Consider the following 27,667-nt stretch of genomic DNA (forward strand, 5'->3'; position numbering starts at 1 on the left):
TTTAGATAGGAGCACTGATTCTTTACATATAAGTTTTTGTCATCGGTTTCAAAAACGAAACAAGCTAACAAAACCAGGCAAACAACCAAACAAAGCAATGGTCATAATTCAGTGTAGACCATCTGGAAAATTGTCTCTCATAAATAAGGAAAAATGATCATGGATTTTACAAAATTGTTCTTACTCTTATGGGAAACATCATATATGGGTGTCCCTAGCATGTTGATGGAGGCATTCAATGGACATCTGTTGATTGAATAAATACATAAATGAATGATGACTGACTGAGCATATCAACAGCTTTCCTTAGATATCCTCAACTGAGTCCATCTAGGGATAGCACTAATTTTTTTTTTGCGGTATGTGGGCCTCTCCCGTTGCAGAGCACAGGCTCCAGACGCGCAGGCTCAGTGGCCATGACTCACGGGCCCAGCCACTCTGTGGCATGTGGGATCCTCCCGGACCAGGGCACGAACCCGTGTCCCCTGCATCGGCAGGCAGACTCTCAACCACTGTGCCACCAGGGAAGCCCACGGGATAGCACTAATTTTTAACACAAGTTAGATAAAAAATAGTTATTGTGGTTTTGTTTGTTTGTTACCTAGAAAAGGACATATTTCCAAACACAAGTACCTTTCATCACCCTAGAATGGAATATCCTTTAGAAATAATGCAGAACGGTGAAAAGTAAGCACATTTGGTCAGCCTGAGGTATGGACCATATCCCTTAAGGAGTAAAATCAATCCAGCATGCATTGCAATTTGGAATCATGAAAAGACACAAAATCTCAGGTCAATCTGTTAACATACAAGAGTCAAAATACTGCCTGACTGGAAAGGAGAAGCCAACCATTTAAATTCCCTCAAAGCTCTGTGATGACTTAGATGGGTGGGATGGGGGTGGGAGGGAAGTCCAAGAGGGAGGGGATATATGTATACATAGAGCTGATTCACTTCATTGTACAGCAGAAACTAACACAACACTGTAAAGCAAATATACTCCAATTAAAAAAAGCAAACAAACAGAGTATGTCTGCTATCTACATTTGTGCTCTATGTTTTCAACACACGTTATTCACCCTAGGATTATATAAAAATCCTAAATTAAAATTCAATCTAGTAACAAGCTGGCAAAACAAATAAAGCAACGTTGGAGTTCTCCAGATGCATACTGATTGCAGTTCATAGAATCACAGGGCTTTAAAACATCCTAAGAATTAAGTTAATATGTCCTTCCATACCAAAATTACCCTGTAATTTTCCTTACCCATAGACATTCATTTAATTGAGAGAAAATTGATAACATATTTTTGGTTTTAACCTTAACAGAAGAAATTTCACTCCAATCTATTTTTATATTTAGCCATTCTCATTGTGAAGAGATTCTATCGTAAGGTTCTTGAGTCACATCTGATTACAATTTTAACATGTTTATCATTGGTTTTTGTTGGTGGAAAATACATTTCTTATATTCCTTATATTTGAATACTCAAATTATCTCTCAGTATTTTCTTCTATGGACTAAATAGCTTCTGCTTGCTTCACAATTCTGAAAATTGTCCTAATTCTTTAGCCATTTGGTGTTTAACATTATTAATTAACATAATTTTAGGTTTTACAGAGAGTTCCTAGTTAATAATTTAAAAACTGGTACCATTTAACCCAGAAGGCTATACCTATCATAGACAACACTATTAACTTTATTTGCACTATTTCTGTAAAACCTCATGTAAATCTAAATCAAATCTAAGTCTAAATCAAAACCTAATGTAATTCTAAATCTAATCAAAATCAAAGTCTCTTAACATGATATTTATTGGGCATTCGGAATGTTAGGACTTTGGTTTCAGGAAGCTTTTTGAAAATTAGAATGTTCTTAGCTTGGCTGAAGACTATTTTGTTTTACGTAAAAAAAGAAAATTATTCTCAATGTGAACATCTTTTGAATCATAAATATGCTTCTTACCTGTGCTGCTGGATATATTAACATCAATACTGATATCAGATATTCCTCCTCCCTTCAGAGATGCTACACATGTGTATGTCCCAAAATCCGTGAATTTTAAATCAATGATGTCCAAGTTTGTCGTTCCCGGGGAGACATCTGGATCAGTCTGCGTAATAACCATCCGTTCAGAACTTCTTAATGGACGACCATTTTTAAACCAACTAAATGTTAACTCCTCAGAAGGAACAGCTTCTACTTGGCAAGATATTTTCACCTCACGCCCAATCTGGATGTTGTCATCTTTGTGATAAGGATCTGGTGTGATCCAAAATCGTCCTTTTTTTAATGCTAAAACATAAAAATTTCGTAAGTTATTAGTGTTACTTTCATAATGTTAGGGATGCATTCACTCTAGGTAGTCATCTCTGGGCTGAAATAAAGTAAAACAAAATAAAGTAAAATGTACATATGCTTCTTCAGTTTCCAAGTAGTGTGCATATTAATAAACCTCATTTAGGTAATTTAGAAATAATCTAAAGACCTAAGTCACTTAGACACTCTAAAACTGATTTTTATAAATTGGTTAATATTTTCCAATAATATAAAAAATGCTTTAAATCTATATATGATACTTAAACATTGTTGCCATTGAATTTTGAACAAATGATGAAACGTGTTTATATAAAGTCATTAGGTAGTAGAGTTAAAAATAATTATATGGATCATTAAGTCCAATTCCTTACCCATGTCATACTTTAATTATGGTACAATTTCCCAAATAACTCAAATATTGCACAAATTTCATATTAAAGAAAATTCTTCTAAGATTGTATCTACATGCTGACCAAAACTAGTTTGGTCAGTCAGTTCATATTCATGAGGTATTTTCAATAGTAGTGAAATAACCTGAATTGAAAGAAATACTTTTTTCAAAAAATTTGCTATGATGGCTCTATTCCACCATTCATAGATGTCTCTAGTAGAAACTGTTTGCTGGCTATTTTATGCAGATGGCCAAAAGAACCTCTTGGCAGATGGCTTGGAAAACATGCTGTGTTTGTATCCTAACAGCAGTGCTTTCTGAGTCTAAGGTCAGTGCTGTTCTCACAACCTGTGTCAGTAACGATATCTACCAGAAACTGCTGGGGGAGCATCTATTGGCTTCTTAAGGGCTCCAGTTCTGAACTCTGAATGATACCATGTACTCAATTTGGAATAGAGTTTGTTCCTTTTTATGGCAGTTATACTCATATACCCATCTTTCTCTTTTCCAACATCCTACTCATGCCCCTCTCCTTTAACATCACCATCCCTACATGATGAAACGTAGCATATGCAGTGAAACATAATTATCATTCACTTTTACAATTAAACCTAAATATATGATGACACTGACAAAAGTGACGTGAATTTAGAAGACCTGAAGATATTGGAGGCCTTCTAACTGCATTCTGGGTAAAATTTCCTCAATTTAACTTGATTTTCCTCAGTCCAATAAAGGCCAGGAAATACCATGGAAATCTGTAGAACTATTTAAGAATACACTAGAGATTAATACATTTTTAAATCTTAAAAATATTATTTTAATTTTCTTTACTTTTCAGTCACAAATATTTTCATCTGCTTTCTTGTTTGCATCTTAATAAGGAGAGAGAAATGAGTATCAAAAGTAACATTTATATCATTCTTTTTATTCAAGAAATATTTATAGGGCTCCTGTTCAGGACTAGGCACTAGGCAAGGACCTTATAACATGAGATGAACAAAACAGACATAAACTTGACCCTCATGTATGGCAAATTGTGTACTCATAACTTATAGTCCAGTTTATCTACCCAATGCATATGACACCTATGTCTAAAAAAAGATATGAAATGTTTTATAAGTTTGAAGAATTCTGAATCTCAGAGGAGAATCCTCCAAAGTATTGTTTAGAAAATGCACAAAGCTTCAGTCTTAATGAAAATACCGAAAGACAAATATTTAAATCACATTCTTATATTGTTGTTTGTTACATCTTCCAAATGCAACTTATGAAACTTATTTATTCCCAACCATAACTTTATCAGTATATGACTTTAGGATGAAATCAGGAGAAATTATGGCATTCTATTATGTACAGTCATATATTTATATTTTAATAGGGTGCTGAAATATATGACTTTATATCTAGAAAAGGAAATGTGCTGAAAATGTCCATATCTGGCTACTATATTTAGTATAATATACTGTGCACATATAATTCAAATGCAATTAAATTTCTGTAGCACATAGCAAATTATAAGATCATAGAATGTCCTTTACTTTTTTTTAACAGACCTAAAAAAATAGTATATCAAGGAACATTTACTTTTGTTAGCATTCATAACATTTAAATGAAAGTTTCCTTTCATTTGGTAAGAATTTTCCTTATCCTGTTTCTATAGAGAAATAATAAAGCTAAAAAAAGTTAAACAGATGATTCATACTTTTCAAAGATAAAAATTTTGTATATATATGTGTAATAGTTTCGTATGGGGGTACATTTAGGATAAATTCCACTCCTAAGTTTTATGTTGGTTGCCATATACAAATATGACAAAAAACTGATGTTTCAGTGATTAAAATTTATTGACTAGGCAGCTTTTGTTTTCTAGCTTTGTTTTCTGTACAGTGACATATTAAAGTGATACTGATGTTGAGAGAACTGCAAATTCATCAGACAAATTAGATTTAAACTACTAAACAATTCAAAAGCCACTGATAAAAAAACAAGAGATCAATATCTATGTTACATATCATGGACTGTTTTATTCATGAGAAATAACTTTTAAAATCCAAAGTTAAAATATTTTAAATATTATAAATCTAATAATCAATTCAGAAATAAAATTAAATATGATATGTAACTATATTTTTGATAGAAAGCAATATAAGCAAGTGGGCTTTTAAGAACGAACTCATTGCCACAAATATTTGTTGATCTCAGTATCAGACAATTCTATGATTTGGCCAAAGTCAATCATATTAGTCTTTCAAATGACATATTCTGAAAAGGAAAAGAGGGACAAGTCAGTCTGGCAAGTGAGCTAAAGATAAGGGAATATCAGAATAAGTAGCATGGATCAATTGGAGAGCCATCTCTTTGAGTTTATGTTACTCCATAACAAAATATCTGGTTTTGCATACTGAACAGAAATGTTCTAAGGAAAAAAAAAAGTGTGTGTGTGTGTGTGTGTATGTGTGTGTGTGTAGCCATCTGACAGTTAAATTTACTTAATTTTCTAATTTATTTTGGCTGCTCAGAAAACTAAGAGCATACCCCTGCTAACTAGGCACAGGTGCATTAAGAACTTGAAAGCCAATTCTAGTTTTTCATTTCTATGTGGTCCGATATGGGCAATCTAATTTTTATGGGTCAAGTGCATCATTTATAAAAATAGGAGGTGATTGTATTATGCTCCCTCTGAGACCCATTGTGAGAAATAGCTTATTAACAATAGTGTAGCGGTTTGAAAATATGAAGTGTTTAATATAGTTAATCAACGGGGAAGCAGGTTTCTTCGTTTATAATTAAACACTCTTTTCAGTGAACAATTTATCGTAGTTCATGCAATGTTAAAATCATTTCCTCCTACCAGTTGATTTCAAATACTTAAAATCAATCTGTGATTAGTACCAGAGTATAACAGGGGTCCAACAGGCATAACAAGACTCTTGTAGAACTAAAGAAATTCTATGGAAAAAGAGAGGAGAAATCCCTTTCCCCAAATGCAATTTCTTAGCCTGAATATAGAAAATCCTGTAACACCAGCCTGAGATAACATTAGATTTAGCTTAATGTATCATAAATTGTGATGGATGAACCTCAAAAGGTACTTGTTTAGTCTGGCAATGCATGTAAAGAACTGCCATCAAGCTGAGCCTCTGTTCTGGATAATCAGCTTAGGAACACTGCAATATAACCCACAGCCTCCTTTCATAACATTGTGAGAACTGAATGCAATTGGCTCACATTCACTTTTGAGAGGTTACTTGCCAGGACATTCTAACTGCACTCACTAAAGTCCCTCTACTTTGAGATTTACAAAGGTGTTCTGCGAATAGAATGAAACTAGTGTATAAATGTAAGGCCACTGCAAAGATCTGGGTAGGGCTTGCTGCGGACCTTTCCCTAGAGAGAAAAGTGGATTTTTGCCTATGAATGACTAAAGTTCTAAGGCATAGTTCAATTATTTAAAATTAGATTACTTCTTGAGTTTATCCTCGAGCTAAAGACCACTGGCTTTGGAGAAGTCTAGGCTCATGGCTTCCAGGAATACAATATGCAGATAAAGACAAAGAGGAGGCTGTGAGATTGTGTCTTTCCTATAGCTATAGATTTAAAATGATAAAATGCACGGATTGTCAGATGTTCCATGAATTATACAACACATAATAGTCTGTATTAAAATAAAATTTGTAGATGGAACAAAAATAACATTAAATTAAATGACATTTTTTAAATGTTTTAAATTTTAATGACAAAGCATCTCTTTGGAGGAAGAAATATCAGGTGTCAGCTTCTGAAACTCTGTTAAGAATGTGTTTCAGAGGGATGAGGAGACACAAACTGACCACTGACCACCATTCCAAGTAGATAAATTAGTTAAAAATCTCCAAATATATCACTTCTTACAATCTCGGTAGGATTCTGGTCAACATGAAACACTGGCAAAATGTTGCTAAGAAGAATGAATCTAGAAATAATTAATAGTGTAATCAGACAAATAAAAATTGATTTTCTATTCATGTATTCTCTGTTAAAGACAATAAAGATATCTGAGTGAAAAAAGTATTTGGTAGTCGTACTGGACGCCAACTGAATAAAGAGCTGGAAATATATTACATCAGCAAAGCAACCTGAGATAGTAAATGAGAGTATATAGATATAACCTGTCCTATTATAATTAGATGCTTATCTTTCTCCTCAAGGGGACTGTGAATACCTGGGGAGAGGGCCCATGCCTTACTCTCTTTTTTGTCCCTAATCCTGAACCCGGTTCCTTGTTATAGTTGGTATTCAATGGTTTTCTTTAAAATCAATTAAACTTGACAAAGCATTAACTTTACAGATTCTAATTGTTTCCATTCAGTCTGATATGTCTATGTTAACTCTGTTTCTGTTTGGTAGTCATGTTCTGAGATGCATAGGGGGAAACAGGATAGAGAAAAAAGAAAAAAAAATGATGTCTTCAAGGATTTAAGGGTTTTGTTTTTGGAGCAAAATATATTTGATGAACTAACAGTATTAACATTGGGATATATGTGAGGAAGGGAATTCTGTACAGAAAAACTGAGAAGACATCATTCCATCATACCTACTGACTAGCTAGCTTTGTGTCCCAGTTATATAATGTGCCAGGGACATCAGCTATCAAACAAGATATCAGTTACTCATCCCTGCTTTGTAAAGGAGACTGAATTTCATGCAAAAGGGCTTGTTCGCATGCTTTAGAGCTCAGTTGATAATTATTTCTAAGGAAATATGGAAGAAGGAAGAAAACTGACATCTAAACATAGTTATATTATCTAAAATAGCATTTGCTAAAACCTGTTTCAGAAAAATGTTAATAGGAATCATGTTAAAAGAAAGCAGAACAAACAGAGTTTGAGGACTGACTATTTAAGTAAAAGTTCGTTTTTCTGCAGAACTTTTCAGAGCTTTGAACATGCTCATATGCACATTGTAACATTCCTAGAGGGGCCAGTAATACTTAACAAAAAACCCTTTATTTGTGGAATATCTTTCAGGACTAGTATCTCACAGAATAAAGAGAATCTATTAATTAATGAAAATCATTGAAATGACTTTAAAATTAGACTCCATTCTTTTTTTTTATTGAAAGCTGTTTTTTTTTTTTAACCAGCCCTATTCAAGTCACTGAACGTTATACTATTTTTTTAATTAATTAATTTATTTTTATATTTATTTTTGGCTGTGTTGGGTCTTCGTTTCTGTGCGAGGGTTTTCTCTAGTTGCCGCAAGTGGGGGCCACTCTTCATCGCAGCCTCTCTTGTTGTGGAGCACAGGTTCCAGACACGCAGGCTCAGTAGTTGTGGCTCACAGGCCCAGTTGCTCCGCGGCATGTGGCATCTTCCCAGACCAGGGCTCGAACCCGTGTCTCTTGCATTGGCAGGTAGAGTCTCAACCACTGTGCCACCAGGGAAGCCCCTAGACTCCATTCTTGATGTTTTAGTCATTTACATTATGAGCATCACAAAATGATAGACAAGATACAACTCTCTTCTGAAAATAAAATTTATAATTAAAAAAACTAAAGGACAGGGGAAATGTCTAATGGTGCAATGAATTTATAAAACATACTTCAGAGCCATCTAATAAAGCTATCTGCACTAACAGCAGTGTGGCTCCTTCCTTTCCCAAACAACCAGGATTTCTTAAAACTGAATTAACAGTTTGTTCCTATCTTGGAAATGCACATTTTGAAATATGCAAATAGCATGAAAAAGGAATTAAATGTATTAGCATCTGTATAATTTGCAATTATTGATATAAGCTAGAAAGACTTTAGCTCAGTTGCTTGAGGAAATAATAATTATATTTATTTATATTTTATGTTGTTATAAAAATGTATTTAAATTATTATTATGAGAAGTATTAAAACTTCTAGAAGATGGATATGAGGAGGAAGTTCTTGTTTTTTCTTATATACTGTTCAGCATTCTTATATTCACTTCCCTTTATCTAACACCACCAGTCGCCAACCTATAGTCTGAATGAAAGTTCATTAATAATGCAAGAACCCAAAACTCATTACACCCATTTCTTAAAAGTAGTTTAAAATAGCACCCCTGATAATTTGAATGCAGAATTAAATGCTTAAAAGAAGTTGGGGTTCTGTTTAATTGTGAAGTATCAAGGCTCTAATTATTTTGTGAATTTACTCAAAGCTAATTACTGCAGTTAATCATTCAAAATGTTCAAGCAAAGTATGGTTGAATTTTTGTCTTTTAATGTCCTTGCTCAATAGAATAACCGCAGGTAAGTATTTTGAGTAGAAATGAAAGGAAGAAAAAATCTTTTAGGGGGACATAAATTTTGCTTTTTGATGTAAGCCCTTCTTTGAGAGGTGAAAAAGAAGTAGACAAAATTCATATTATTACTATCATCATTATTATTTTGCCATTCTTATTTCAGCCCTATCTTAAGTAAGGAGTAAATATATATTAGCTATAAATTATCAAAGTGTCCATATAATGTCATAAATAGAAACAAACATTTTCATAGTATGGCTACTATGTAAATGGTATTTAACATAGTATGTCTTAGCACTAGTTACCTGAATAGGAGAATATTAATCAGTAAATTTACGTATCCTATGTCATTAAAAATCAGTAGGTATTTTGAGCTCACCTTTTCTATCAAATTAAATATGTCCCTTCACTATGAGAAGAAGAACGAGTCCAGGATGAGTTATATTTTTTATTAGTTTTTAGACTTAGGACTAGAAACAGCTATAACATGAACTGCAGCTTAGAAAAGCCTGTGCTAAACATAGTTCTTCTGAAGTCTTTTTGAAAATAGTACATCCTTAATATTTATGGAATTGATCATGTAGTAGTGAAAACTGGATGAAAATAATGAGACTAACAAACTAAAAATCGTTCTTTACTTTTTTTGCTTTCCTTATTTTCTGTATCAAAAGCTGTGGACTTTCTCCTTTCCAAAATGATCCTGCCCATCTGGCAACCTCTCTCCCTGTACCCTGATGACATGCATTCTTTTGGTTATCCACTTTCTTTTGAAGTTTCAATATATTCTCTTTCATATGCTATTTAATTTCAGAGTAGAAAGTTGTTTAGGTCACATCTAAACTTAGAAGACATCCCTTAACCCTAATAATCCTACAAATTATTTGCAGCATTTTTCTTAAAAAAAATAGTGAAACACCAATTGCCTCCTTGTGTCATTATGCACTCATTCAATTTGACAGTTCACACCTTGGTTTTCACCGGTGCTATTCTGACACTGAAGTCTCAAACGTTAGCAATAACCTCTTACTCAGTTAACACAAAGATATTTTCCAGTTCTTCTCCATGTTTATATCACATGTATTTTGCACTTCATATCACTTTCCATTACTGATTCTTTCTTCCTTCTTGAAAATTCTTTCTATAGACTTCTATGACTAGGAAAATGTAATATTTAAGGAAATAAATTAGTTTGACTTTGCACCACAATTGTCATGACCCACTTTCTAGTTCCTTACTTCATTTGAATTTCATCATTCAAACAGTAGTTGTAAAGTCAGTCTTTGTTGAGAAAGGATCTTTATAAATTATTTTGTCATAATTGCAGATCACAGAGTTTTGACTTAATCTTCTACCTTCCAATTTGCTGCACATGTTTGGGGACATATGATCATTGTTTGTTTTGTTTCTTGACACACAAAAGATTGCAACATATTCAATTTAAATTAAAATAATGATTTAATCATTTGAATATATTATTTCATTTTTAATATTAAAGAGCAAGGAAAATAACCTAGGTATGTTGAAAAACCAAGTGAAAAATATCTGTACTTACTAGGAATTTATAAAAATGATCTTAACTATCTTATCATATTTTGAGAGGAGCCCAAGTGTCAATACCAATGACAAAAACCAGCTAAACATTCCCATCAGTGTGACTAAACATTAGACAGGTTTCTTCCTGGCTCCAGGTCCCTGGTCTCCCTTTTCTTAGAGCAGTTAACTTTAGAAAACTTTCAGTTGTAGATTCCTTCTCTGCTCCTTTGAGATGTAAATCTTCTACAAGCCAGAACTAGTTTTCTTAAGGACCCAGGAGCCATCCATCTAAAATGTACTGGCATACCTCAGAGATACTGCAGGTTCAGTTTCTCATCACCACAATAAAGCAAATATTCAAATAAACTGACACAAATTTTTTAGTTTCTCAGTGCATATAAAAGTTATGTTTACACTATACTGTAGTCTATTAAGTGTGCAATATAGCATTATGTCTAAAAAAAGCAACGTACATACCTTAATTAAAGAATACTTTATTGCTAAAAAATGCTAATCATCATCCCAGCCTTCAGCAAGTCCTAACATTCAGCAAGTCCATGCAATGGTAACGTCACTGATAACCATAACAAATATAACAATAATGAAAAAGTTTGAAATATTATGAGAATTACAAAAATGTGATACAGAGACACAAAGTGAGCAAATGCTGTTGAAAAAATGGCCCCAATAGACTCGTTTAATGCGGCATTGCCGCAAATCTTCAATTTGTAAAAAAAAACACACAATATCTGTGAAGCAAAACAGAGTGAAGTGCAATAAAATGAGGTATGCCTGTAATCATCAGAAGAGATAGTACTTCTAATCCCAGTTTCTATAGGAGGGTAGGAACCTAAGTTTGAAAAGACCACTTAGCAAGCAAAGATGGCTTAATCACATTCACCAACCTCCCCTAATGTCTTCCAGTACTTTTCCATTAGCTCATCCTAGTATTTAAAAATCCTCCGTCTTTTGTTTCAGCAGAGTTACATTTAATCTCTCTCCTCTAGTGCAAGAGTCGTGACTCCTTTTGCAACAGTCTTGAATACAGTCTTCTTTGCTGTTTTATAAAGTGTCTGATATTTTTCTTTTACATCATTATGGTCTTTTACATTATAGAATGTGCATTATTGAAACAGATGAAAACTGAATAACTCTAGGAAATTCACTGCTACAAAGTTTCAAATACTAAAGAAAATAACGCTTATGGTCACAACACACACACACGTTGTAGTATGTTGTTCAAAGATGAAATGTTACATGAGTACAAACGTATTTGAGAGTTAAGGAGGTTAATTTAATCCCTTTATAAAGCTATGTTTCCTCCAATGTGGTAAGCCCTATTTAATCTTTAATGCCCTGCGGGTCTAGAATTTCTGATAATAGGCCACAGGACAAGACTCTGGGTTTGTGGGTTAACCAAAAGATGACAGGACTGCTAAAATGCAGTGTGAAGAGACTGACTCTAAAACTAAATACCTTTAATATGTATATTATAAAGAGAAATGTGTAATATTTCCCTTTTAAAAAGTACACCCTACCCTTGCTCTAGAAGTCTTTAAAGCAGATTTTAGAAATATATGTTATAGTTTTCCTTTTCTCTTTTTAATGAGAAAATTCTGGCAAATAAGCAGATGAGATAAGGTCAAAATGATGGTGGTACAGAAATGTTTTTATATCCTGTAAAATTGGTAGCTGGGCCATAAATTGGCTCTGATCTTTATAGGAATAAAAAAGAGGGAAATACTAATTTCATGTTTCATAGTATCTGTGAGTTCAAAATATCCCAACTCCTAACAAACAAACAACAGACAAAAAATATTCTTGGTCCAGAGATCTGAGTAGAATTTATCTCCTAAACCTGCATAAATGAGACACACAACAAGCAGCATTTTAACCACATCCTTATGATGATCATAACAATGTAATTTACAGAACTAGTTGCCAACCTGTCCCTCAATTACAGGACTGTTAATTACATCAATTTATACTGGAACAAAGGAGTATGGTCTAGGTGCACAGGTGTTCAGGCTCAATTCAAAGATAAATCGAAAGATAGTGTTTCAGTGAGTATTAAGCAGTAGCCAATACAGGTTTATAGTCTATGAGAATAACCCAGGGAGGTTATCATTGGTGGTCATGGTGTGAGGGTGGTATTGCAGATATTATATATTGAGGGTTATATGGAAATATCTGCTTTAAGTATTAACTGACATAGATGTAAGATTCACATACTCTTAGAAAGGAGAAAAGCCAAACTAGGATGCAAGTTCTGTAAAGAGATGGATAGTGGGATACCTATGGACAGGAACAAGACAAAGGTCCACATGGTACTGAAATCCAATGAAAATACAACTTTAAGACGTAAAACATGCTGAGTAAGAAAAAAATGGTTTCACACTATATCTCCCAGATCAAATCAACTGTTTGCATTACTTAGAGAATTGTTGGATATAAGCCAGTTCAGTGTTAGGACACATTTACCCAGAAACAATGACTTCTGTGTTGGAAGAATTGCTCTTAACTCATTCTTCAAGGAAATGATTAGATAGATAATAAGGCTAGTAATATATTAAAGGTAAGCCTACTATTTGAAACTAAAATTATGACATCTGTAATTTAGAGCATTAGTATTTGAAGTGTGGATCCTAGACCAATAGCAGCACCTGGTCTGTCGGGTGCCCCTCCACAGCAAAACTATACTTCTTGGCGTAGGACCCAGCCATCCATATCTAAAAGGTTCACTGGGTGATTCCGATGTACTCTCAAGTTTGAGGACCACTGTCTTAGAAAACAATTATCCTTGGGTGTTCCCGACAGTCCAGTGGTTAGGACTCGGCACTTTCACTGCCAGGGCCCTGGGTTCAATCTCTGGTCGGAGAACTAAGATACTGCAAGACACGTGGTGCGCCCAAAGAAAACAATTGTCCATCCATCCTCCAGAAATGCAGAGCCAGAAGAGAAGGAGACAGGCCATCAGCTCATCCAGAGGATTACTGAGTTATTAAAGAGCATGCTAAAAGTGGCCACAGCATATCATTTTTCTTTATAAGGCCCTCAAGAAATTGTTTACCCTGATTATAACATGTGAAATATTATTAAGGAACAGCTCCTGCAAGTATCAATAACAACAGGGTCTAAATTGACCTCACACAGCTTAACATGTAACTACGTCCTTTCCACATAGCCAAAGCCTGAGGAAAGGTTCACAAAAGCACTTATTATTTTTAGGTTTCTTCACAAAATGACAAAGATGTTAACAGTGGCCAATATAAAGTACTTTCCTCTTCTTTACCTAAGAAATTGTAACTCTTGAATTGTAACCAAATATCATGTAGGAATATCTAAAAAATGATTATGTTCATAATTTGTGACTGAGAGATTGATAGCCCACCAACTTTCTTCTGAGAGTCAATGGCTTCAAATAGAGTCAATGTAGCTAACAGTGAAGAGTAAGTATTCTGAGGTCAGACTGTCTAGGTTTCAAAATGATTTCATCTCTTATTAGCTGTGTGACCTTGTGTAATTCACTCAGTCTCCCAAATCTGTAAAATGGAGATGATAATAAAATTAATCCATGAAGCTCTGAGTATGCTGATACCACCACTGAGTAAGCAAATGTTAGATGTCAGCTGCTTTCTATTCAGTGTCACCTGAGCACTCACAACACATCTATTGCTCTGCTTGCTGCCAAAAAAGTGCAAAGATGAAGAGGCTAGTGGTGGAGAAAAGCATAGAAATAAATAATATTATATACAGAGCAATAAAAGACAAAGATTCATTGTACTAGGTATTATGGAAGGGAACACTTAAAAAAAAAAAAGTTAGTTACCATGAAGGAGGCAGGGAAAGCCTGAGAATTAGGGAGGAAAGGGAATACAGGGGATTGAAGATGCTGAGAGGTGATTTCAGAAAGATTTTTACTGTACCAATAATTGGGTCTAGTTCAGCTTTCTCAAACTCTAGCAAATCCCCTCATGATTCCACAAATTGTATTTCTCTGTGATTTCAACCATTCACATCCATTCTCCTCCGGTCTCTGAGGATACAAGTTTGGTCCTCCTTTCAGGGCTAATGTCTTAAACTGTGCTCCTGATCTCAGCCCGAGCTCTATATGGAATATCGCACACCTTCAATTTTCTGCTCTCTTTTTCTCTTAACTTCTCCCTCACCTGAGGCCCTTCCCTTATATCTATAAACATGATCAGAATCTCCTCGTTAATTACAACAAAACAAAGCAACAACTAAATAATGCAGAGAACCTGTCTTCAACTTCTTTATCTCATGGGAGTTACTTCTTATTCACTCTCTTTTGTTTTCTCACTGTCAAAACATTAAGATATAAACCGCTCACCTTTAATTTCTTCCAATTAGATTTGATTCCCACCAGTAGCACAACTTTTAAGGGTTGACCGTTTGTTTCTAGCTGTCAGACGGACTCTATTTCCACTTCCTTTGTCCTGAATCTGTGCTCCTCTTTTCTCTTCTCTGTCTACACTATCACTTCACAACTTGCTTTTCCATCCACAGTTTCTGTTTCAGCACAGATGCCACCTTAGTAAAACCCTCTGCACCCACCTCACTAAGTTATACTTGCTTATTTCCAAACACCTGCTAGCTTTCTATGTGATGCAGCACTTCAGAGTCCATGGGCCTCAATTAAAACTTCTTTTATCACCACTTTAAGGAATATCTGTGTGACTCTCCTTTTTAACACTATTTGCTTTCTGTAAATATAGTCTATTAAAAGAAATACATATTTGAGATCATACTATATGGACCAGGCACCTTTATTTGGAGGTCCACATGAAATCTGGGAACAAATCAATGAGAATTTTATGAAGCTGTTATTCTAAAGATCCTCTCAAAATTTATTCTCCTGAATCCACTCCTTTGACCTAGGTGATGGAGCAATACATTAGCCTCATATGTTTTGTTTCATTACATGATAACAAAATAAAGGATTAATTTAAATTTAGCTGATCTGGAAAATATTTCCTTACCTGAACATCTGGCACAATTCTACTTTCTTTTTTCTTTCCTTTTTTAAAAATAAACGTTTTCTTACAGCAAATTTAAAACTCATTCAGTTGGAAACTCAGAGAAAACATTTTGGATTTACAAAAAGGTTTTTCTGTTGAAAATATATCGTCTTAGGGCCACAACTTTAAAAGATTAAGCTTTTTAAAAGCATTTACTCTAAAATATATTACATACATCCCTGTTTTTTTAGGAAAGGAGTTGAAACATAGTTTTGCATTTTCTTGAAAATTTGAGGGCTATCATCACCAATTTACTTAACTCATAGTTAGATACTAAGTACTACTAATTATGACAGAATTACTTTTTTTCTTTACTAAAGGCTACAGACAGGTATGTATTTTTAGTCTGTGTCAGTTTCTTTTTGGTCTCTGTTATCTTCTTTATTGATGACTATCAACTCTTATTTCCACTATCAGCATAGAGTTCGTGTAACAACTTTTATTCCTCTCCTAATTTGTTACTTCATCTCTTTTCCCAAAGATATACATGAGGTTTATCGCAGGCAGTTGTGCTCTTTCTTTCCATAGTTATATTTTCTGTTATTTTGGGGTTTTCTTTTGTTGTATCTCAATTCTTAGTTGTGTTCTTTTGAGTTGGTATGGTTGCTGTATATGTGTAATTATCACTTTGCACTCTCTACATAGTGGGACTTAACATAATTTAGAGGTTGCTGCTTACTTATTTATACCTTGCCATATTCTAAGAAAGATCTAAGGGACTTACAATATTTATTGTTAATATACTGCATCTTGTAGTAAAAACAACAAGAAACAAGGAAGCAATGATTAAATCAAGTTAGGAAAATGAGACAGAGCCAGAGTGAAGTTGATATGAAAAATAAATACAATAAACCTCTATGTAGTTATTCAATCGCGGCAAGACAGAGATTATATACTAAACATTATAGCAGCCAAAATAATGAGGAAAACATAACCAATTATAAAACTGACAGTATCTTTAGAATAAAAACAAAACAGCTGTACAAGAGAAGTACAACCATTCCTATGCTCCTCAGAAAAAGAGTAGAGGATAGAGTAATGAATAATATCTTTGAACAGTTTCTTACGACAAATAGGGAACAACTTTGGAAGGCTATTTCTTTTTAAAAAATTGCTCAGTATAGGCTTAAAACATCAAACCAAGGGGAATTCAGCAAGGAGGATTCTAATATGTGTGGGTTGAGGCAATACTCTATGGTATGTCAATTTAGGGACTGATTTTAGAGCACTGAGCCAGTGGGTTCTTAACTAAAAGTAAGCATCAGAATCACAATGTCTGAGTCACATACCCCAGAGATTCCAAGTAAGCTACGTTAGGGTAGAGTTTGGGGATCTACATTTGTAGGCTACACCACGGATTCTGATTCAGGCATCGAGAAGAAAACTACTGACCTAAAGGAAGAGCTGAAAAACAGCCTACCTGAACTCCTCCATATATTTGATATTCTTAATCAAGATTCTGAAAGATACTGAGCAGCAATAAATTTGTGGTCATAATCCCTGACAAGTAACCACAGGGCAACCAATCTATACTGACAGTCAACTACAGAGCCAGATGTTTCAACAATCAGCTAAGCCAAGACAGCCTCCCATAAAAACTGTGGAGCTTAAAACTCACTGCTAAGTAGAAGCTTACCCTAAACTAGCTCAGAGTCTTGATGACATAAACTCCTTAGAATAACAACATGTAAAATAAAACATCTGTATCAAATATTTAAAATATAAATCCAATTTAGATGTTAGTACAGCCCAACCTATGCAACTGTTTATTCCTTCACAAATTTGAGGGGAAATTATTAAGAGAAAACCTTAGATGACTTCTCTCACATATTTTTCATGATGGAAATAATCTTTTAAAAGTAAATTTTTGGAAAAAATTATGTTGACTACTCAGCATGTCAAATATGTGACATTTGCTTTCCTACTTCTTCATAGGTCTATAGCCATTATCATACATTAATCCTTCCTATCATACATTAGTCCTTCCTATCCAGGCTGCATAACATATCAAAATCATTCAGGACATTGTACTACGGGCAGTCACTAATATTTGATCAGCATTTGGTACGCATAAAGAGATCTTTCCGAACTTTAACACAGTAACTTAATCTTGACTTGACATAAATCTTCCTTAATGAAGGACTCTCTATAACTTTACATTGTTTGGGTGATTTTTTTAGCCATTGAAGGAGGGTACTAATTAGGATAATACGTGACGGAAAAATTGTGTTGATAATGTGTCACTAATAGATTGAGAGATGCACAAACTACTAATTGCTCCAAAGAACTAAGCCACATTTAATTCTCACCTTGATTATGTTTCTGTTTGCTAAATAGAGAAAAATTTAAGCAATTATGAAATTTCATTACCTCAACCTTTTAGAAAGCAGAGAAGCTTAGCATGGAATTATGTTTTTATTAAGTATACCTTCATTCTGAACATTATTTGAGGTAGAAACTGGCACAAATATTGGAATGCAGGCAAATCAAATATGAAAAATATAGATAATTTATGGTAGCAGTATTTTAAATTTGATAATAAAGCTTAGTGATAAGGAGAGCCAAATTATCTGTCCCTTAGTTTTACTATAGAAAATATTTACTGAATTCAAATGTCAGTATTAATGCTGATAATAAGTAGTTTTAGGCAGTGTTGATAAAAAATGCTACCAATATACTACGTTATTTGGGTCAGTTGTGGTTTTTCTCCTAATTTCTATTTGCAACCCACCTGACTGAATAAAATAGAAAGAAGGAGCTATAGGTAGGTGAAGGTTAACACTCTGTATAATTAAATTAAACAGATACTTACTGCATATCAGTTACATAAGTCAGGCATTGGAGGGACCTGTTATGATTCTAAAACAAAGCTGAATGTGCTAGAAACTAAGAGTAGTAAAAATAATTTATATTGCACTTATGTTTAATTCAGTGATTTCTGGTTGAAGAGACGTCTGTTCTATTTACATAGTTACCAGTTTATTTGGGACACAGGATCAGATTAATTTCCTTCCACAAAGGCTTTGAATGAGTTTCACTTCAATGAGAAAACAATTTTTGACTATTGGTTTAAAAATAATTTTTCTATAAATCTTGAGAGATATATGGCTTACTTTTTTTTTTTTTTTTTTTTTTATGCGTTACGCGGGCCTCTCACTGTTGTGGCCTCTCCCCTTGCGGAGGATAGGCTCCGGACGCGCAGGCTCAGCGGCCATGGCTCACGGGCCCAGCCGCTCCGCGGCATGTGGGATCTTCCCAGACCGGGGCACGAACCCGTGTCCCCTGCATCGGCAGGCGGACTCTCAACCACTGCGCCACCAGGGAAGCCCATGGCTTACTTTTATATTATTTATTTTCTCCCAGCCTTACTGAATATATATCTTTACTTCTCGAACCCCAGTTACTCCCATAATCTGCTGATATCTGGCTTCTGATCCATCTTTCTAGTGTCACAGTACTCCAGTGGCATCATTTTCAAGTTTCAGTCCTTGTCTACCTTAACTCTTTTGGGCATTTTACACCTAGATGCTGTTGACCCTACCTCCATTTGTGAAATTTGCTTTTCTTTTTTTGCCTCTGGAACAGCGTTAAGTCTCTGCTTCTCATTTTACCTTGCAAACAACTCTCTCAATTTTTAAAAATTGTTGTATCCCTTAAATGTATACATTTCCAAAGGTTCATGTCTAGGTCATGTGTACTATATTGCCTTTAATCTATAGATACTGAAAAAGAAGAATAGAACTTACGGAAAAGATGTATCAAAACTATAAAAATGAAATATTTCTAAGTCAAGTAATATTTTAAATATTATTTAACAAAAACAATTTTACTTTTGTTAACAAAAGAATATATTACTCATACATTAATGCAATCTCTAAGCTTACATATCATTTGTGTATTTGGGCTTTTTCTATATGGTCAGGAAAATCAGGCAGGAAATTTGGATGCAAAGTGTTTTTGAAGAAAAGACACTAGAGTTTATTTGGCAAGGGAATATCATAGCAAGCTATTTTTGGAAATGATGTGTTCCTTAAATAAAATGGTTGAATTAGACAAATTGCTATATCGTATTGACTAGTAACTATGAACAGTTCCTAAATTATCACTGGAAAAATACATATCCATTAACATATTAGTTTCATTGCACAGTGCCTACACTTAAGACATTTCCAATTAGGGAAGAAAGAACTGTGAATTTATTGCTCAATTTAAATTTTTCATTATTTGCTGATTAAACCATTTGCCAATTATTGTTTCTGTGCTGATGATCATTATATTGTGAAATTATGCTACTGTTAGCACCTTTACCATGTAAATACATCAAATTGCAAATCCTATCATATTCTATTACATTTTTTGCTCCTCAAAAATGAAGAGGTAACAAAAGCTTCAATTAACTGTAGGAACTTAAAAAGCATCACATTTACGGTGGAAAAATGAACAAACCTAAACTACTTGGTTATTTTCTATTTTACTTGCTCATGAAGTTTGAGTTTTCTGTGTTCTGTCATCATTGCTCTTCAAATACAAATTTAGTCTCTATTGCTACAAATATGTTACTGTTAAAAGTATACTGAATCAGATTTCTATTTCTGATTTTACTAGGGTCACTTGCAGCCGACAGTCACTCCGATGGAGAAAAATTAGAAAAGCCAATAAAAATTCTTAAAAGTCCTTTTTGAAAGCATCAAACATCAGTTCAGGCAACCTGAATTTGAGGGGTCAAAATCCCAGAGAAGGGAAAAACAAAAAGGTGAGCTAACATACTGCAGCCACTTTTCTTTCAAGTCATTTGCCTGTAACAGGAGGCTGAAGATCCAAGCCAAAATCTCCAGTGAATAGCCCAGGATACTCAGCTGGAAGTTGTGAAGAGCCATGCCCTAGGAGTGGGGCAAATAGGAGACATAGCATTATCAACCCAGCCTTGAATCTGCTCAATCTCTGACTGAACTGAGACAATAAAACTACACTCTCTCTGCCTAGAAAAAAATTGAAAAGAAAAGAAAGAAATATTCTGAAGAAACATAACATAATCCTGAGACAATTTTTAATATAGAATAATATGCATTCAATAAGAAAATAAGGCTTGTCAAGAGACAGGACAAGGTAAAACAGAAGAATAACAACAAATCACAGGTGATCAAGACACTGGAGTTCTCAGATAAAAACACTAGAATAGTTATGATTGAAACATTCAACGAAATAAGATAAAACACTGGGGAAAGTGAAATGAAAAGATGGCAAGTTTCACCAAATAACTGGAATCCATAAATCAAACATAAATTTTACAATGGAAAAATACAATAAATGAAATTGAGAATTCAGTAAGAGTATTTTACTATAGATTAGAAGAAATAAAATACAGCATTGGTGAACTAGAAGATGGGGCAATAAGAAATACTGAAGCACACATGGAGGAGAAAAGGAGGAAAAGATAGGAAAGAGCATAAAAGACACATGAAACAGTGAAAAGTCTAACATAAGTATAAATGAAATCAATGAAGAAGAGGTAAAAGAAGTGGAACAAATAAAACAGACTAAAATCCATAGATTTAAAAATCTCAGAAAAACTCAAATAGGATAAACACAAAAAAATCCCATCAAAGCACATATTAGGAAAACTATTAAAATATCTAAAATTAAAAAAAAAAAGACTGTTAGAAAGCAGCCATGGGGTGGGTCTGAGGAACTACATAAAGAGACATACTCAAAAACACTACAGATAAATCAAAATGGAAACTTTAAAAATTTAGTTGTATTTAGTGGGACAAAGAGGGAAAAGTACATCTACTCCATATTCCAGGACATAGAAGTTCCTCATGTTCAAATAATCCACAGGAAGACAGATGAAAGAAAACAGAAAAATAAAAAAACAGAGAACAAACAGAAAACAGAAGATAAGTGGCATACTTAATCTCTAACATTTCAATCACTGCATTCAGTGTAAACGGTATAAAAATACATCAACTAAAACATCAACTAAAACAGAGTGAAATTAAAAAAGAAATCATGACTCAACTATACATTGTCTACAAGAAACTCACTTCAAATACAATGATATAGGTAGATTAAAAGTAAAAATAAAAAACAAAACCTTATCATGTAAACTTCAATCAAAGGTAAGAAAGAGGAGCTATATAATATCATTATTATAAAATAGACTTCACAGCAAAGAAACTGAAAACTGCCAGATTCAGAGAGGGACATCATATATTGACAATGGGTCAAGACACCAAAAAGACATTGCAGTTCTAAATGTGTATACACTAAAAACAAACAAAAAACAAGCAGCAAGATATGTGAAGCAATCACATCTATCTATCTATCTTAAAGGTGATGGGACTGCTTCCATGTTTTGGCTAATATGAAAAAGATGTTATACAGTATTATACAAGGATTTTTATGTATATAATTTAAATTTCTCTTTGAAAAATACCTAGGAAAAGAATTCCTTGGTCATAAGGTAAATTATGTTTAACTTGTGAAAAACTGCTAGACAGTATTCAAAAAGGATTGACTCCTTTATGCTCCCACTGGCAGTTTATGAGTGCTGGGTGCCCCACATCCCCTACAACTTTTGGTGATAAATCATTTTCATGAATCCATTCTAGTGGGGGTCTTGTGGTACTTAATTGTGGTTTTAATTTGCATTTCCCTGATGAACAATGATGTTGAGCATTTTTCTGTGTGCTTATTAGCCATTCGTTTATCAGTGTCTGTATAAATCTTTTCCCTATTTTAAAAAATTGGTCTGTTTATTGTTTTATTACTGAGTTGCAAGAGTTACGAATATAATCAGGATATAAGCTATTTATCATATATATATGTGATGAGGGTATTTTCTTCCCATCTCTGGCCTATTTTCTTAATAGTTTCTTTTGATGGACAAAAGTTTTTAATTTTTATAAAATTCAATTTATCCCTATTTTATGGCAAGTTTTGTTTTTCATAGATTCATTAAGAATATGTCATCAGAGAATAATTAGAGTTTTACTTCTTCCTTTATAATCCACAGGGTTTTCTTTTTCCTGTCTTATTTCACTGGTGGAAATTGCAGGAGGTATAATGCTGAATAGATGTGGTGAGAAAGGACATCATTCTCTTATTGCCAGTCTTGGGAAGGAAAGTATTCAGTATTTTACTATTATTATCTTAGCTGTAGGTCTTTTGTAGTTGTGTTTTATCAGACTGACTATCCCCTTCTATTTCTAAAAGTGATGTTAAATTTTAACTATTTTTTTCTCTGTATTAATTGAAATATTAATATTATTTTTCTTTTAATCTGGTAATGCAGTGATTACATTAATTGCTATTTGAGTGTTAAACCAACACATTTTTTGGATACAGTCCACTTGATAATTTTATATTATCCTCTTTAAATATTAGTGGAATTGATCTGATAGCATTTGTTAGGATTTTTGTGTCTAAGATTATGAAGGATATTGGTATTAAATTTTCATTTCTTGTAATATATTATCATATTCTTTTACTACTAAGGTTATGGTGACTTTGTAATATGAATTGGAGTTTCTGCTTCTCTTTGATTTTATGAATTTTGCTTGTGTGTGTAGGATTGTCACTGTTTATTCCTATAGGTTTGACAGAGTTCACTAGTGAAGTCATCTGAACATGTCTCTTTTGGAAATTCTGAAATGATGAATTCAATTTCTTTAATGAATATTAACGTATTCATCTTTAAATTTTTTTCTTATGTTAGTTTTGATGAATTGTGTTTTTCAATAAATGTGTCCATTTTACTCATTAAATAGATTTGCATGATGTTGCTCATAAAACCTCTTCACTGTCCTTTTAAGTTTGTAAATTCTGTAGTAATGATAGTTCTTTCATTCCCGATGTTAGTATTTTGTATTTTATCTATTGCTTTTTTTAATCAATCCTTTTAGGAATTTATCAACTTTGCTAATGTTATCAAAGAACGCATTTTTGGCTTAAGTATCTCTGTTGTTTTTGTATATTTCATTGACATACGTCTCTTTTATTATTTTCTTTCTCCTGCTTAAGGTCTAATTTCTGTATGTTCCACATGTCCTTGTTCCCCTATTCTTCTTTTCTTGCATTTTAAATCATAATTTCATTATGTTATGGCATTTAGCACTCATTAACAGTTCTTAGCTAGTTATGAAAGAAGAGTATCATTAAAATGCCAGCAGTAAGCATTGTATTTAATGGTATAATACTTAAAACTTTCCCTTTGGGATTGGAAAAAGGAGAAGGATACATGATATTCTACATCTATTAAACATGTAATTTGGACATCTTTGACAATAAAACAAATCAAGAAGCAGATATAAAATATGTAAAAAAAAAGAAGTATATCTTTCATTATTTGAAGCCAACATGATTGTGTACATAGAAAATTCAAAAGACTCTAAGACAAATTATTATAATCAATAAGTGAATTTAGCAAGGTTAAGTAATACAAGGTTGGTATACAAAATCATTTGCATTGCCATACATCAGTACAAAATAAATAGGAAATAAAACTTTAAAAATGATACTATTTACAATGCCAAGAAAAAGAACGACAAAATTCTCAACTACTCAGAATGAATCTAACAAAAGATGTTTAAGATCACCCCTTTGAAAAACACAAACTGTAGTGAAAGAAATTAAAGAAGACAAATAAATGGAGGGATAAAAAATGTCAATAATTGGAAGATTTGCAGATTCAATTCAGTCCAAATAAAAATTTCAGGGTTTTTTTTTTGTTTTTTTTTTTTAGGGGAAAGGGGTGAAGTAGAAATTGATAAACTACTTATAAAATATATATAGAAACACATGGGGCCAAGACTAAGCAAGGCAATCTTGAAAAAGAAAAGAGCCAGAATCCTTGCATTACCAGATTTAATACAATTTTATAGTAATTAAGACATAGTAGTATTAGCATAGGGATAAACAAAGACAAATAGAAAAGAAATGGGTTGAAAAACAGACCCACATGTATTTGATCCTTTGATTTATGACAAAGGTGACAAGGCAGTATAATGAGAAATAATGGTCAATTCTATAGGTGTTAATGATTTAACCAGATATTCAAATTAAAAAAAAAATAACTTTAGTCCTACCTCAAGCCACATACAAAAGTCAATTCCAAATGAATTCCCATCAGATATTTAGGTAACACAATGAAACTTTAGCAGAAAACATAAGAGTATATTTTTTATTGTCTAGGGTTAGGAAAATTTTTCTTAAATAGAAAAAGAAATATTCAATTTCTTAAATAGAATAAAAAAAGATTTCTTAAAATTCCTTAAAAAATTTTTGATAGTTCAGACTGGATCAAAATGGAGGACTTTTATTCATTATAGTATGGCATTAAGATTGTGAGAAGGCAAGCCACAAAGCAGAAGAAAATACTTTTAATAAATATATTCAATAAGTGACATATCAAATATATAAGGAACTCTACGCATAAAGAAGAAAAGATACAACCCAAAAAGGGGGAAACAGGCCAAAGACTTGAAGAGGTGACTGCCAAAACTAATCTAGGATGTTTAAAGTCAGAATAGAGGTCACATTTTAGTGACGCTGTGAAAGAAGGGCAGAGAGAAGCTTCCTGAGAGCTCTTAATTCTCTGCTTCTCAATCTGGGTGCTGCTGACACAGATGTGTCCACTCTGTAAAAGTTCATTAAGGTATATACTTATAAGGTCTACAATTTCTGTTACACTTTAGCAAGTTAAAATAAAGTCATATCTTACATTATATTTTTTAAGATAGTACCTTAATATACCCAGATTATATAATCAGCAAGCAGAAGGGTACTGTATGACAATAATGTATTAAAACTAATAATAAATGCACAGGGTCACCAAGTCTAGACTTCCATTATTGTGAGAGGAAAAAATTACTGAACCAGAAACTTTGTATCCTAGTGAACATCATTTATTTCTCTGAGCTCTCACACCAAATAAACTTCTAAATTAATAGGTCAACTGCAATCAGTTACATGCCTCCCTTTTTAGGCTTTCCTATTTCTCTCAGAATAAATTAATAGTCAGTATAAAATGAAATGAAATGTGCCATGCTAGAAACAGTCCTTCAAAATAAGTTTCTATAAAGAAAGTCAGCATTTAATCCATAGTGCAAGAAGAAGCTATAATATGACATTTTATAAGCTCTATAGACTGCCCCCCCCACACACACACAGGATAATGAGGAGAAAGTTTAGGAAGACTGATAACAGCAACATAAATATCCATTTTTTCATTCTCCATCATCTTGGTTTCATGTCTTGGACAACCTGACAGGGTATCTTCTAGAGCTACTGGAAACATGGAGATTGAATAGGAACCAAGAGGGCCATACATGACAAAATTGTGTTCATTTGGCTGTGTTCATTGACTCCATAGGCTCAGTTGATGACTTGGGGAAGGGAGCACATCTTAGAAGCCTAAAAAAGAGCTCTTACTATTGGAGTAAATATTACATTTCAAAATTAGGAAGCACGTTGAAAAACTTTAATAAACAAAGTGAGCTTTGTTAGCAAAATGAGTACGGGAGGTTCACAGGAATGAGTCTAAGATATTGACTAGGTGAGCAATTGAGATTCACAGAGAGAGATCATTACAACCCAGGAGACAAGAGCTCATAAATATGGACCACAAAAAAGAGGCATTGCTCTAAGTTTCTAATAAGAACTTCCCAAGAAGGGCCAGATGATAGACTTTTCCCAAGATACAGAGAAAGATGCATGTCAGGTTAAGAACTACTGACATTTTAAACTCTAAGAAATATGTCAAGAATGATTATAATCTACATCAATATTGTATCAAAATGTACAGTGTTTTTTGGAATTGTGTGTGTGTGCATGTGTGTGCATGCATGAGTGTGTAGTTTTATCCATCTTTCAATTTGGCTATAAGGGAAACCTTTACCTAGGCCAGAGTTTCTCAACAGCAGCACTATTTACATTTTGGACCAGGTTATTTTTTGTGTGCAGGCTGTCCAGTGTATCATAGGGTGTTTAGCAGCATCCTTGGCCTCCATCCTTTAGATGCCAGTGACACACCAGCACCCCCAGTCGTGACAGTCAAAAATGTCTCAATACACTGCCAAATGTCCTCTAAAAGGAAACACTGCCCCCAACTGAGGACCACTGACCTAAGCAGATAAATAAAATGCCACCTCTCTCTTCTATCTCTTTTGTTTGCAATGGGTTCCCATCATCTACTCAATGATGGCTGACACTTGAATGTGAATTTTATTATCTCTGTGCATGTTAACTAAATAAGGTTATGTGGGGCATAAATCATAGAAAGAACCATGGAAAGACCAATCCTAATGTTTGCATGACTAAAAAAAAACTTCTCTAATTAGAAAAAAGTAACTGATTTTTTTTAGTAAGTTTAAAAAGTATTTTCCTAATTTTTGGATTTTGGAAATTAGTTAGTTTTGGAATGAATTTATGGACTTTCCATGGATAAATTTTCTCTTACCAGTCATTCATACTTGATTGATTTTAACAGGTACATTTTCATTAAGATGGATTTGAATGACTGGGTTGATGATTTCCATGCACACACAATTTTCAGATAAATATATCTGCTGAGACAATAAGGTTAAAAAAAAAGAGAAAAAGAGAAAAGATTCTTTGAATGCTAAAATTAAGAAATCATCTTACGGAGTCTAGATGAGGAATAATTTAAGAATTAGGTTGATGGTCTCTAGAAATTTCCTGAAGCATTTAGAAAAAGCACTGATGTTGGAAGAATACTGGACAGAATTCAAAGGGAAACAGAAAACGCAGTAAACAGAAAATTTGGCAGGCTGACTAATTCAATTAAAAATTTTATATAAAATCTTATGCAACTCAAGACTGCAAAATATTAAAATATTAACCTTTAAGCATTATTTCAAAATCACAAAATAAAATGTATAAATTACTTAGTTTCTGAAAATATTTACTATAAAATATGGAAGTTGAACATACGTTTTTCTTTTAAAGGCTATCAATAGTTTCTAATATTTCAATAAATAAGAAAACGGAGAAAGTTCAAAAAGCTAGTTAATGCCACCATTCTGGACAGCACAGGAAAGAGACACTTCATTTCTAAATATATAAGGACTCTCATTTTTCAAAGACCATCTCAAATGCCACCTTCTTTGGA

At 33.4% G+C, this 27,667-nt stretch overlaps 1 protein-coding gene across 2 annotated transcripts in view; it reads right to left on the reverse strand.

Annotated features, from left to right (window-relative positions):
- The window catches only part of MDGA2 (MAM domain containing glycosylphosphatidylinositol anchor 2), an 851,876-nt gene that overhangs the window by 231,320 nt on the left and 592,889 nt on the right, over positions 1-27,667 (reverse strand). For both annotated transcript variants that reach the window (XM_032624718.1, XM_032624719.1), the window contains one exon: positions 1,967-2,296. In XM_032624718.1, coding sequence (XP_032480609.1) covers positions 1,967-2,296 — 330 coding nt within the window. The remainder of the gene's footprint in view (positions 1-1,966; positions 2,297-27,667) is intronic.

This window comes from Phocoena sinus, chromosome 2 (assembly GCF_008692025.1).
Source record: "Phocoena sinus isolate mPhoSin1 chromosome 2, mPhoSin1.pri, whole genome shotgun sequence".
Classification (NCBI taxonomy): domain Eukaryota; kingdom Metazoa; phylum Chordata; class Mammalia; order Artiodactyla; family Phocoenidae; genus Phocoena; species Phocoena sinus.